Source organism: Sciurus vulgaris (assembly GCF_902686455.1).
Source record: "Sciurus vulgaris genome assembly, chromosome: 6".
Lineage (NCBI taxonomy): Eukaryota > Metazoa > Chordata > Mammalia > Rodentia > Sciuridae > Sciurus > Sciurus vulgaris.
Window position 1 is genome coordinate 117,870,918 of NC_136466.1, and position 12,134 is coordinate 117,883,051.

Consider the following 12,134-nt stretch of genomic DNA (forward strand, 5'->3'; position numbering starts at 1 on the left):
ATAAGCAGCTCACTTTACTTCAAGACTGAAACCTCAATGGTCAACCTACACAGAGAGAAATGTGGAACTAGGTAAACTGATTCCTTGCATGTTATTATTAGAATGCCATTTAATAATGAAAGAAAGAAGACCATCCAACAGGAGTATATACATAGGAGACTAAATTCAGACCACATGCAACTTGCCTCTAGTGCACAGAACGAGAGTGCCAAGAACAGGCGATATAGCAGGGTGCCTAGGGCGCGACAGGCAGATCTTGGGCAAGGCCTTTTAAGTCTCAGTCTTTTCACTTGGAAAATGGAAAAAATGATAGTACTTGCTTCAGAAAGTACTGTGAAGATAAAATGAATGAATGGATTCAAAGCACTGTGCACACTGCCTGGCACATAGTCCATGCTCTGTAAATCTTGGCTTTTGTTCTTGGCCTCTCAGTTCACGTCTGGCCTTGGCTGTTCTGACCATGCTTGTCCTTGGCTTCTTCCAAGTATTTATTCCTTAGTGTTAATGCTGAAGACAAATATACCCATATTTCCCTACATCTAATCCTAATGCTCTACCATTCCCAATACTCTAAACTAATCATGCATCTCTTGCTTCAGTAATCAGACTTCTAAGTAGGTAGTAATCATCAAAACAAACTCAAAACAAATACAACTCTGATGGTTTCCAATCACCTTCCTCAGGTCTTCACTCAACACCCACTGAAGGTATTTGTGAGTTTCTTGAGCCTGAAGGGACAGAAAACTGCCTCACAGCAACTGCTATTTTTTTTTTTCCCTTTTTGATCTTAATCCCAAAAGGATTGAATTACACACAAGCATGGTTATAAGAATACTTCAAAAAATTTCAAAAAGAAAAAAAATACTTCAAATACCTATGCTTTTTAAAATAAAAAAAAAATACTTTTTAGTTGTTGATGGACTTTTATTTTATTTATTTCTTTATATGTGGTGCTGAGAATTGAACCCAGTGCCCCACACATTCGAGGCAAGTGCTCTACCACTGAACTACAACTTCAGCTCCTACCTATGCTTTTCCAAGTACCTTTTCACATATTTAATTTCCCCAAAATGCCAGAAGTAGATAAGAAAATTGCTGTTGTTCCATTTTTGAATAAGAAAAATAAGATGGTCAAAGTGATCAGATAATTTGTCAAAAGTTTCACAGGCAGACCCACAAATGTGTACAGTGATTTTAAATCCAGTATTCCTTCTTTCTTTGTTTTTTCAGTACTGGGGATTGGGTACTATACCACTAAGCCACATCCCCAATCCTTTTTATTTTTTATTTTCAGACAGCGTCTTGCTAAGTTTCCAAGATGGGCTTGAACTTGTGATCCTCCTGCCTCAGCCTCCAGAGTAGCTGGGACAACTGGTGTGTGACACCATGCTAGGCTAATCCAGCGTTCTTGTCATAACACCAGTGTGCCTCTCCGAATAATACCGTGTATGTTTGTTTATAACAGTGATTCAATTATTTAGAACAAGCAAGATGCACAATTAGTCTTCTGACCAAGTTAATAGACAATTTTGAATCATGTAATTCCAAGTTTTTCTAACGGTTTGTCCCTCTCATGTTTGTTTAAGAAGGCTTTGTTTCCTAATGTTTCCTTAAATTAGTTCTCTTTACAGTTCAAAACTCATTTTTTTTTTTTTTTAAACATAGTGCTGGGGATTGAACCCAGGACCTTATGCATGCTAGGAAAGCACTCTATGACTTAAGTATATTCCCCAGTCCTTTTATTTTCTTCTTTTAATTCTATTCTAAGACAGGGTCTACCTAAATTGCCCAGGCTGACCTGGAACCTGCAATCCTCCTGCCTCAGCCTCTCTCTGCCTCCTGAGTCCCTGGGATTACAGGCATGCTCCTTACTGCTCTTAATGCACAACTCAACAAAGCCACCACAATGGAGGTAGTAAGGACATTTTCTTCTATTCTACAGAAGTTCAAAAGGTCAGTGATTACTGAGAGCCCAAACCACAATAAGGCCAGGGAATAGGAGCAGATACCAGTGATAACACCTCTTGATTGCTATCTTCAAAATTACCCACCTTACAGTGTAAACTCAAGAAAATATGAGTGAAACTCAACTCCTGAATAATGAGCAAGCAGACATATTGAACTAGTAAATCTGCATGTTTGAAAACTGGAAGTTCCTGCTAACATATTTAAATATTGCTGTGACAAGCTCAAATGAGCTCTTCTGGTCATCACATCTGTCACAGTGGAGAACTCAGATGGTGAACTACCATGTCCTAAAACTAATATCATGAATATGGATGACAAATTTCTTATTTGTATACATTTATCAGATGTCAGAAATATTACTGAATATAGAAATTATGGCTCTCCTATTCATTACCATCCATTTTAGGTCAGAACAAAAGGTTTTGAACTTATTATTTAAGCTGCCAATATATGGATCTGTGCCTAAAAAGACAAAAGTAGTGATCATTGATTCTAAATAAGATTAGTTAAAAGTTATTAAAATATTACATGACCTTTAAAAGAATGAATTGACAAAAAGAAAATTTTCAAAGATGCTCTCATGAAGAGATAACCAAGCAAATGGTTGTATCAAATACTATTCATCATAGGACACAATCTGTGCTCATGAATGAGGTTAGGCAAAACTTGAAGAACTGAATACATTCTACTGTTTCAAGAGAAAGACATCAAACTGGTGAACATAATGTATATGAAGTTCACTCATGAGTCAAATAGCCCCCAAATGTCATAATATCAAATTGAAAATATTTTCCAGTATTAAAGTAGGTTATCTCAAAGGATCAAAAATAATGTAAGAAGCTGGTCACAGTGGCAACCTGTAATCCCAGCAACTCAGAGACTAAGGCAGGAAGATGCAAATTCATGGCTAGCCTCAGTGACTTAGTGAGGCCCTGTCTAAAAATGAAATAAAGAAAGAAAGATGGATGGGGGTATAGCACTTTTGAGTTAAATCCCTAGCAACCACTTTCTACCATACACACAAAAGAGGCAAATATAATGTAAGATATAATGAGAAAAACAAAGAGTTGTGGAGAACTGTACCATGAATACATGATAAGCATAAGATACTAAGGTTATAAGAGGACTCTGCCTGCAAAAAGAGCATTCATCAAGAGCAATAAAAATCCTATTTGAAGATCACTATTATTTTAATGTATGCGATTAAGACACCAAATTACTTCCTCGTGAAATTACCAGCCAAAAATCAATATCCAGAAGGAGACCGCTATAACTCAGGACTTTTTTTTTTAATTTAAAAATCTTAATTGTCGTATAATAATTGTACATATTTATGGAGGTCATCTTTGAAATTTCCTTACACACATATACCATGTAATGATCAGATAAGGGTAAGTGGTGTAACCATCACTTTGAACATTTATAGGAGTTCTTAACTTTGAAATCATTATGGTCTGGGCATTGAGAGGTCCACGAGCCTCTAGAATTCTATGTATATATAATTCTAGGTACTTGAGTGTGTGCGCATTTTCGTAGAAGAGGTACCCATGGATTAAATCAGATTTTCATAGGGTCTTCAAATCCAAAAAAGGGAGGATCCACCATTTTAAAAGCATTCCATTAAATATGTACTAATGAATAAGTCTAATTTAGAAGTTTTGATGTTTCATAAAAACATTGTAGATAGGCTGGGCAGGGAGACGCATGCCTGTAATCCCAGCAGCTTGGGAGACTGAGGCAGGAGGATCATGAGTTCAAAACCAGCCTCAGCAAAAGCGAGGCACTAAGCAACTCAGTGAGACCCTGTCTCTGATAAAATACAAAGTAGGGCTGGGGATGTGGCTCAGTGGTCTAGTGTCCCTGAGTTCAATCCCTAGTACCCCCCTGCCCCTTCCCAAAAGTTAAGACAAATGGAACCTGGAGTTATAATAATTAAAAGAAATGAGGGCTGAGGTCATGGCTCAGTGGTAGAGCCCTTGCCTGGCATGTGTGAGGCACTGGGTTTGATTTTCAGCACCACATTAAATAAATAAATAAATAAATAACTATATTGTGTCCAACTACAACTACAAATAATTCAAAAAATAATTAAAGGAAATGTGAAGTCACAGAACGGACACTGATAGAAGTTCCATATGATAACTATTTCTGGAACTTGAGCACCATGTTAATAGACTTTAAAATTATCTAAGAAGAAAGTTTAGATTATTCTGAAAGTTTTCCTTTTCTTGGGTTAACAAGAGGGCAAAAATACTTGTTTTTCTGGATAGACTCCTATATTATTCCTCTCTACTTATTTAAATTATATTGTTGTTTGTTCCTTTGGTGCTGGAGTGTGAGTGGTAGGGTGGGGTGTAGTGTAGTCTACCACTACACTACACCCCACCCTACTTTTAAAATAAAAGATGGAAGTACCAATATATAAAGATAAAATGTTGAAAGAACTAAATCATTTCAAATAGAGGTGATGGTATTTTGGAAATAAATGGGTACTTGATTACTACAATAAAATAGGGGTGTGGGCTAAGGATGCAGAATGATGCCCAAAGCTGACTGCACACAGGCCAGGAGAACAAAACAAAAACAAGATATTCCATATTCTTCTTGTGATTCAAATTTCCCTGCCAGTCATTCATAAAAATGAAAACTATTAACTAAATGAGCCTAGCCTGTATACATTTTTGAAAAGCATTTTTTACACAATTTAAATTTCCAGGAGTACAAATACTAGGATGTAATGTGTAAATCAAGGTTATATTACTTTCTTGGGAGATTCCAAGGAGGTGTTTGCCAGAGAAAATCATGTCATCATTGGTAAAACCACTCTTGGACTTAATGCTGGTAACACAATATACTTCTGTCTACAGTTGCTGCTGCTCCATTCAGGGTTATTTACATGGAAGACAAAACTTCTGAATACTTTATTATGTCTTACTGCATAGTCATACCCAAGCATTACCATTTGAAAAACAAAAATATTATTTCTTTTATGTTCATGAGGACACTCTACTGATTTAGGAAGAGTCCCTGTATGGAGAACGACTGATTATTAAAGAAAAACTAGTAAAGTGTGGTGTTAGGAGTACTGTACCAATACTGGCTTCTTAGTTGTGATAGATGTACTATAGTATTACAGTAATGCAACATGTTAAAAGGGAAACAGGGAGAAGTACATGGACAATTTTTGCAACATTTTTGTAAATTTAGTAAACCAGATGTGGTGGTGCATGCCTGTAATTGCAATGACTGAGGATCTGAGGCACAAGGAGAGTAAGTTCAAGGCCAGCCTCAGCAATTTACTGAGGCCCTAAGCAGCTTAGTGAGACCTTGTCTCAAAATAAAAAATGAAAAGGGCTGGGGATGTGGCTCAGTGGTTAGGTACCCCTGGGTTCAACTGCTAGTACCAACCAATCAACTAATAAATAAATAGATAAATACATACATACTATTGTAATAAAAAAGTTATCTTAAAATGTTTGTTTGTTTATTTTTGTGGTGCTGGGGATTGAACCCAGGGCCTTGTGCAAGTGAGGCATGCACTCTACTAACTGAGTTATATACCCAGGCCAAAAAGTTTACTTTTATAGATACAGATTTAAAATTTAGACAACTGTCCCTCTTTTTCTGTTAATATCAGTGTATTTAAACTATTAGGCTAAATTATTTGACCAAAGATTTTTGTATGTTAATAATGGTTAAACATTAGCAAGTTCAAAAAGTTTAAAACAGAATAGTTTAGGCTTAGTTAAATGGACTGTATCACAAAGTTGATGATAAATATACTTTATTATTGCTAGGGATGGAACCTAGGCCTGGAGATAAATGTACCTTTCTTTTTTAAATAAACGCACTTTTCATTTTCAGCAATAAAGAAATCAGTTTTTAATCCACTGCATGTACACAAATTTTTCCTGGAAAATTCTCTGCATGGTTTTAGTATGTTGTCTATGATTCAAATATGAAGTTAATAAGAGAGCTGTTATGAAATATTTACTATTAGAAAAGAAGTAAAGGGGCCTGAAAGGATTGAAAATCACTGAACTAAACAAACCATTAATAAGCAGAAGAGACAGAATACAGCACTATTTATCTGTGAGGCTGCAGCATATTCCTACAGAGAAGAACATAATTAAAAGGGAAGAGCATAGTATTTGTAACCCTTCCTAATGATGGTCTTCTTTCTTTCTCTACGCAGGTATTCAACAAAGCTCTTTCATTGGTGGATTACCCTCTAAGTAAAAGTAGGTTGTGAAAGAGGATATGATAAGGGAAACCGTTTCTGACATTCTTGAACATGTTTATCTTATAGCAGCAACTAATCAACTGGAAAAGCAATTGGCAGGTTTACTGTAAAGAAATCACTCACCTGTGCACAGATCTGATGCATGACATGACCAAATTCATGGAAGTAAGTCCTCACCTCGTCATGTCTCAGGAGAGAGGGCCGACCAGCTACTGGCTGCGAGAAGTTTACCACAAGGGCAGCCACAGACATCATCCGATTCCCATCAGGGAGAAGGCAGCCGGGTTGGAGACCGAAGCATGCTGCATGATTGTATTTTCCTTCCCTGGTAACCACAAACACACAGCAGTGAGGAATGAAAGTTTCTCTAGCAAGGATACTGGCATGACCTCTTTCAGTCATTAAGCCATATTCCATAGCAGAAAACACTTTGAAACACTGAATTCACTTTTTAGAAAGTCGGTTGTTTTGCTATAATGGAAAAATGAAAACCAAGCAAACAATAACTCCACTATCACTTTGTGATTATATCACCAAGATTTCTTTTGTTGAAAAATCCTATGTAGGAAGAATGTAAACTACACCTAGTAGGCAGTGAATGCCCTTTTTTTCCCCCAGTACCAGGGATTGAACCAATGTTAGTCAAGTGCTTTATCACTGAGCTACATCCCCTGCCCTGTCCAAGTTATTTTAATAAGTCCCTCTTTCTTCAAAAAGAGACACTAAATGTTACACAGTGTTGAAGTAAATTTAAAATAAAAGATACAATTTGACTGACTAGGTAGTTTTCTTCCTTTCAACTAAAATTGTTAAAATACTAAATTCCAGAAAAGAAGGTTTTCCTTTTATTTGAGGATGGAAGACTCAGTAGTCACAATTAAAAGAGCTTCTTTTATAAAGAAGATAGGTCTTGTGGAAACAGAGTGCTTTTAATTAGCCTGGGAATAAGTATAAATCATACTATGAGGTCATTTATTCTTGGACAGTGGGGTATCAGTGATGATGTTCTCTCCAAAAGTTAAATGCCTTCAACCACAGTCCAGGAGTAGGTATTCTTTTTTGGGGGTGGGTTGGGAAAGTGAGACTAGCAGTACATTCAGATTTGGAGTGGTTTTTCAGTTTTATTTTTTGTTTTTTGGAGAAACAAACGCAGCTTGTTTATTAGAATCAAAAAAGAGAACTTTCTCCCACAAATACAGAGTGCTGCCTCTCAATTTGTTTCAAGAGCAAGACAACAGTTGAAAATTGTATTCCTGAGAAGAAGCAAAACGTTACCAGTTTGCAAACAAATTTAACAGGTGATTTCGACAAAAGACAAAAAACTTTTTCCTTTTTTAATGAAAAACCAAGATTTCAAGTATTATTCTAGATGACATGGCAAACCTAACAGAGGAGGAACGAGATTAGGAAGCTGTGGCCCCACGCCCCATCCAGCTGCAGAGGATCTCAGCAGGCTGGCCACCCTACCCTCACTCCACAAAAGGACTTGCCAGCCCTGCTCTGGGGACAATTGACACAACTCATACACTTTAGCAAGGAGCTGCTAACCTGACACTCTTGTGCAGGGTTAGCTGCTGTGGACACCTGATGATTGTTTTAACAAACAGAAACACATGGTCATTCTTTGAGATATCATATTATCCCTGATTTTAGTAAATTTTCAAATTATATTATTTGTGCTACAGTTTGTGATATCCCCCCCAAAAGGTATAGTTTTCTCAACAAGGTCATATTTTGTACATCCTGTAGGCTGTAAATTTACTCTCCCTTTCCTTAAACAGAATGCTTTTGATTAAACTTCTCCTTTTTCCCATGAAATTTTCCTGAAAAGAGATTTCCATTTTAATTGCAGTTATGGAAAAGGTACAAAAAGAGCAAAACTGGACTACCCCACCTCCACGGGAGGGGCAGCGGTGCCTCTGGCAGGAGGCCTCAGCCAACTGCTCCTACCACTCACCAGGAGGACGGCTATGGCCAGAGGCTGCTTGGGGGTAAAATTCCATAAAAGAAAAAGCCACACAACAGAACTTGACCAGACCCAGCACTGCTTAGGGGGGAACTGTAAAAATGCCCTTAAAATGTTGGTATTCAGAATTCTTAACCATAGTGTCCCCATCTCCAGTACTCCAAACTGCCCGTGTGTCCCCTTGATGTTCAGTTCTTGAACCTAGTCTGTTCACAGATGTGACTGAATTTCATCGCATGGTGGGCTTTCACCTGAGTGTGGCAGTTATGGCCCCAGAAGCAATCAGGACGGGATGCCACAGCCACTGGCAACTCAGAAGCAGGAATGTTCTGCCGATACTGAGAGGTCAGATCCCAGAAGCTGCACAGGTCACAGCAATAACACAGTACAGTGTTCCCAGTGATTCTGTAATCAGACAGTAAAAACACTCCTCACTGGAGAGTCACAAGACTCTCTGTCAACACGTTTTTCCACGTCAGACCCCTTGTCGCCAGGGTCTTCAGGATGTCCGACTCGTAGATGTTGCTGTTCAGCACTCCATCCAGACACTTGTCTCCCAGGTTGAGCTCACAGAAAGGGGCAAGGCAGCCAAAGCAAGTGGCGCGGGCACAGACCTGGTACAGGTGGCAGAAGGGCTGCAGGCAGACTGAACACTGCTCAGGGGCCACTCTTGGGTCTTGCTCCTGCTCTGCTCTCAGGTCAGGCATGGGCTGGAAGCAGCAGGTGCAGATGGCGTGGCTTCCTTGTAGAAGGCACACATAGTTCTGGATTGCTGCTGTAAAGCTGGCAGGATGCTGATGATGCATCCCCACTAAGGGCCTGCTGGGCAGTGGGCTCACTGTTGGGTGCTGGGCTGGGAAGGGGCTGCACCGCTTGCCTTCTGTACTCAGGGCACTGTCTGCACACGAAGTATGGATGACTGACATCTGAGGACTCGCTGTCAACATCTGACAGCTCCAACAGGTCCTCTGAACTCCCCACTTCATCAGAAAATGACCTCGACTTCGGGTCGCAGCATGTTCTGGGTGATTTTGTTCCTGGCATCCATACTTCGCGTGTCTTCTTCGCTGCGACTCTTGTCTGGATGCTGGATGAGGTATGCTTCCACAAGGTTGTTGAGGATGTGGTTCTTACAGATCTGCTCCACTGGACAGCAGCAGGTGGGGCACAGGGAGGAGCGCTCCATCCAGCCGGAGTAGCAAGCTGCACAGAATGTGTGCATGCAGGGCTGCAAGCTCACACAGTCGTGCAGCAGGTCCTGGCAGATGATGCACCTGAGCGCCTCCTCCATCTTGTCTGGTTTCATGGCAGTGCTCTGACATCCTCATGGGGGGTTTGGGTGTTTCTACCCTGGTCTGCAACCAATTGCTGCAGGTTCAGGTCAAGCAACTCACCTGCTTTTATTTTCTTTTTCACGGTTCCAAATTCTCCTGGTTCTGGGGTTCCAGCAAAGAAAACTGTGCTCCCTCTCTGTCTGGGAGAGCTGAATCAAGGCTGGAAAGTTCACCATTTCCCACAGATGGACCATATCCTTTTAGGGAGAAGCCTGTACTCCTGAACTCCACACCTTCCATGACCAAGGTAATTCAGGCCTTGGTAGTACTGGGGATTGAACCCAGGGCCTTGGGCTCATGAGGCAAGCACTCTACCAACTGAGCTATATCCCCAGCCCTCTGTACTGTATTTTCTTGGTGACTCTTATTCTCTTTCTCCACACCCTGCACCCACTGCTGATGCCATGCAAATTAAAAAAAAAAAAAAAAAAAAAAAGTTTCCCCAGCTTCCTAGTTAAACATATACAGCTGGAATGAACTGCTCCTGTTTGTACTACAACAGCAAGGACATGCTGCATAATCTGCAAATCCCAACTTTTCTTGAACCCTTCAGAGATCTGAGGTTGAAGGGCAATCAAATAACCCATAATCTAAGACAGGTGCCTCCAAGGAGAGAGGAAGGAAGCAAGCTTTTTTGTTTTGCTTTTTTAACCTAGAGCAGACACTGAAGACATTAGTAAGAGGAAGTTTTAGCAAATTGCTAAAGGTTGATGGTGGGTCAGCCTGAATAGGGAACTACTAGAGATTGCAGACAAGGGAAATTTTGCATCCATTTGCAGGACTTGTCCAAGGACCTCACTGAGTACACACAAAAGGGACAAAGGGCAGGATGAGAGTCCTGAGAAAGCATCAGTGAAGGAAAACAAAGGCTGCTTGTGGTAAGGGCAGGAGGTACTGCTTGAATCCTCTTCACCTCTCCTGCAGAGCAAAAGCCTCCAAGCTCTAGTGGAAGGGCAATAAAACCTATAGTTTTTTAGAGCTATGGTGAAAATGTACTGCCAGCTTGAAAGTGGAACAGAAAAAGAAAGCCTCCACCCCTGGAGAAAGGGCAGAAATACATCATGGGTGCAGACCTACAGCCAAGGGTGAGGCAAGACCACTGAACAGGCACCACTCCTAAGACCCAAGGACACAGAGCTGACTTTGTGAATAAGACTGAACACAGGGCTGGAGACAGCTCAGCTGGTAGAGTGCTTGCCTAGCATGTACAAGGCCCTGCGTTCAATCCCCACAAAGGAAAGCCTTAATACTGAGGATGAAACAGATACTGAGAAAACTCTGATAAATCAATCCCCATCCTAAACACAAGACGGAGGAAACTGAAACTTATAGCTTATAGAGGTTAATCATGCAGCAACATCTCAAAACCTGGCTTGACTACTAAATTAAGAATCTCAAGAAGTAAATGTGTGGCCATTTTTAGACATACAGATATTTTCCTCAATTTTTAGTATCCATCAAATGTCTAGATTTCAAAAAAAATTGTAAGACATACAAAGATGCAAAGGAAAAAAGAAAACACTATCAAGAGGCAAAGCAAACAAGAGAAACAGATTCAGATACGATAAAGATGTTGGAGCATTCGGAGTATTTAAAATAACCCAGACCAATAATTTACATATATATAATGTACCTCCATCTGATTATACATAGCATTCACTGTTCCTCCTTTTATACACACACAGACACAGACACACACACACACACACACACACACACACACAATTAGTACTGTGGATTGAACCCAGGGTGCTTAACCACTGAGCTATATCCTGGCCCTTTTTATTTTTCATTTTGAGACAGGATCTTGCTTAGTTGCTTAGGACCTTGCTAAACTGCTGGGATTACAGGCATGCAACACCACACCCAGCTGAGATAGATAATTTTTGCAGAAAGCTGGAAACTATAGGAAAGAATCAAGTAAAAATGCAAGAAATGAACAGAGATGAAGAATGTCTTTCACAAACTCATTAAGCAGACTTGATACAGCCAAGGAAAGAATCACTGAACCAAAAGATAAGTTACCCTCTCTAAAAGACAAAAATTCTTTAAAAGGGTGGCAAAAACAAAACAGAATGATATTGTACATGTGTAACTGGGATCTTCAAAGGAGAAAAGTGAAAATAAGAAACATTTGAAGAAATAATACTCAGGAGTTTTTTTTTAAATTAATGACACCATACCACAGGTAGAAGCAGCTCAAGAAGGGGAAAACACACCCCACATGTGTAAATATACTGAAGCCAAAAATGAAAGGTAAACAGAATCTTACCCCCTGTACTCCTGGTGCTAGAGATTGAAGACCAGGCCTCATGCCTGCTAGGCAAACACTCTACCACAGAGCCACATCTCCAGCCCTAATAGGGGATCTTGAAGGCAGTGAAAAGAAAAAAGCGTAATATGTACAGAGGAACAAGAATCACAACAGACTTCTATACAAGTCAAAAGACAGCAGAGAAAGATCTTTAAAGGACTGAAAGAAAACCCCTGTAAAATATTGTCTTCTAAAAAAAGAAAGAAAAATAAAGACTTTCTCTGACAAAAATGAGAATTTTAAAATTTTTAATTATTTTTGGTACTGAGGATTGAACTACTGAGCTTTTTAAATTTTGAGACAGGGTCT

The 12,134-nt window shown here is 39.6% G+C and overlaps 1 protein-coding gene and 2 pseudogenes across 3 annotated transcripts in view; 1 reads left to right on the forward strand and 2 right to left on the reverse strand.

Moving 5' to 3' along the window:
* Positions 1-12,134, forward strand: part of LOC306664130 (high mobility group protein B1-like) — a 642,241-nt pseudogene that overhangs the window by 414,120 nt on the left and 215,987 nt on the right. The gene's annotated exons all lie outside the window — the stretch shown is intronic.
* Positions 1-12,134, reverse strand: part of NLN (neurolysin) — a 103,454-nt gene that overhangs the window by 19,290 nt on the left and 72,030 nt on the right. The window contains exon 9 of the mRNA XM_079144876.1: positions 6,335-6,536. Coding sequence (XP_079001002.1) covers positions 6,335-6,536 — 202 coding nt within the window. The remainder of the gene's footprint in view (positions 1-6,334; positions 6,537-12,134) is intronic.
* LOC306663461 (E3 ubiquitin-protein ligase CHFR-like) lies at positions 7,928-9,751 on the reverse strand (annotated as a pseudogene). Its single transcript has one exon. The product of its transcript is annotated as an E3 ubiquitin-protein ligase CHFR-like (transcript).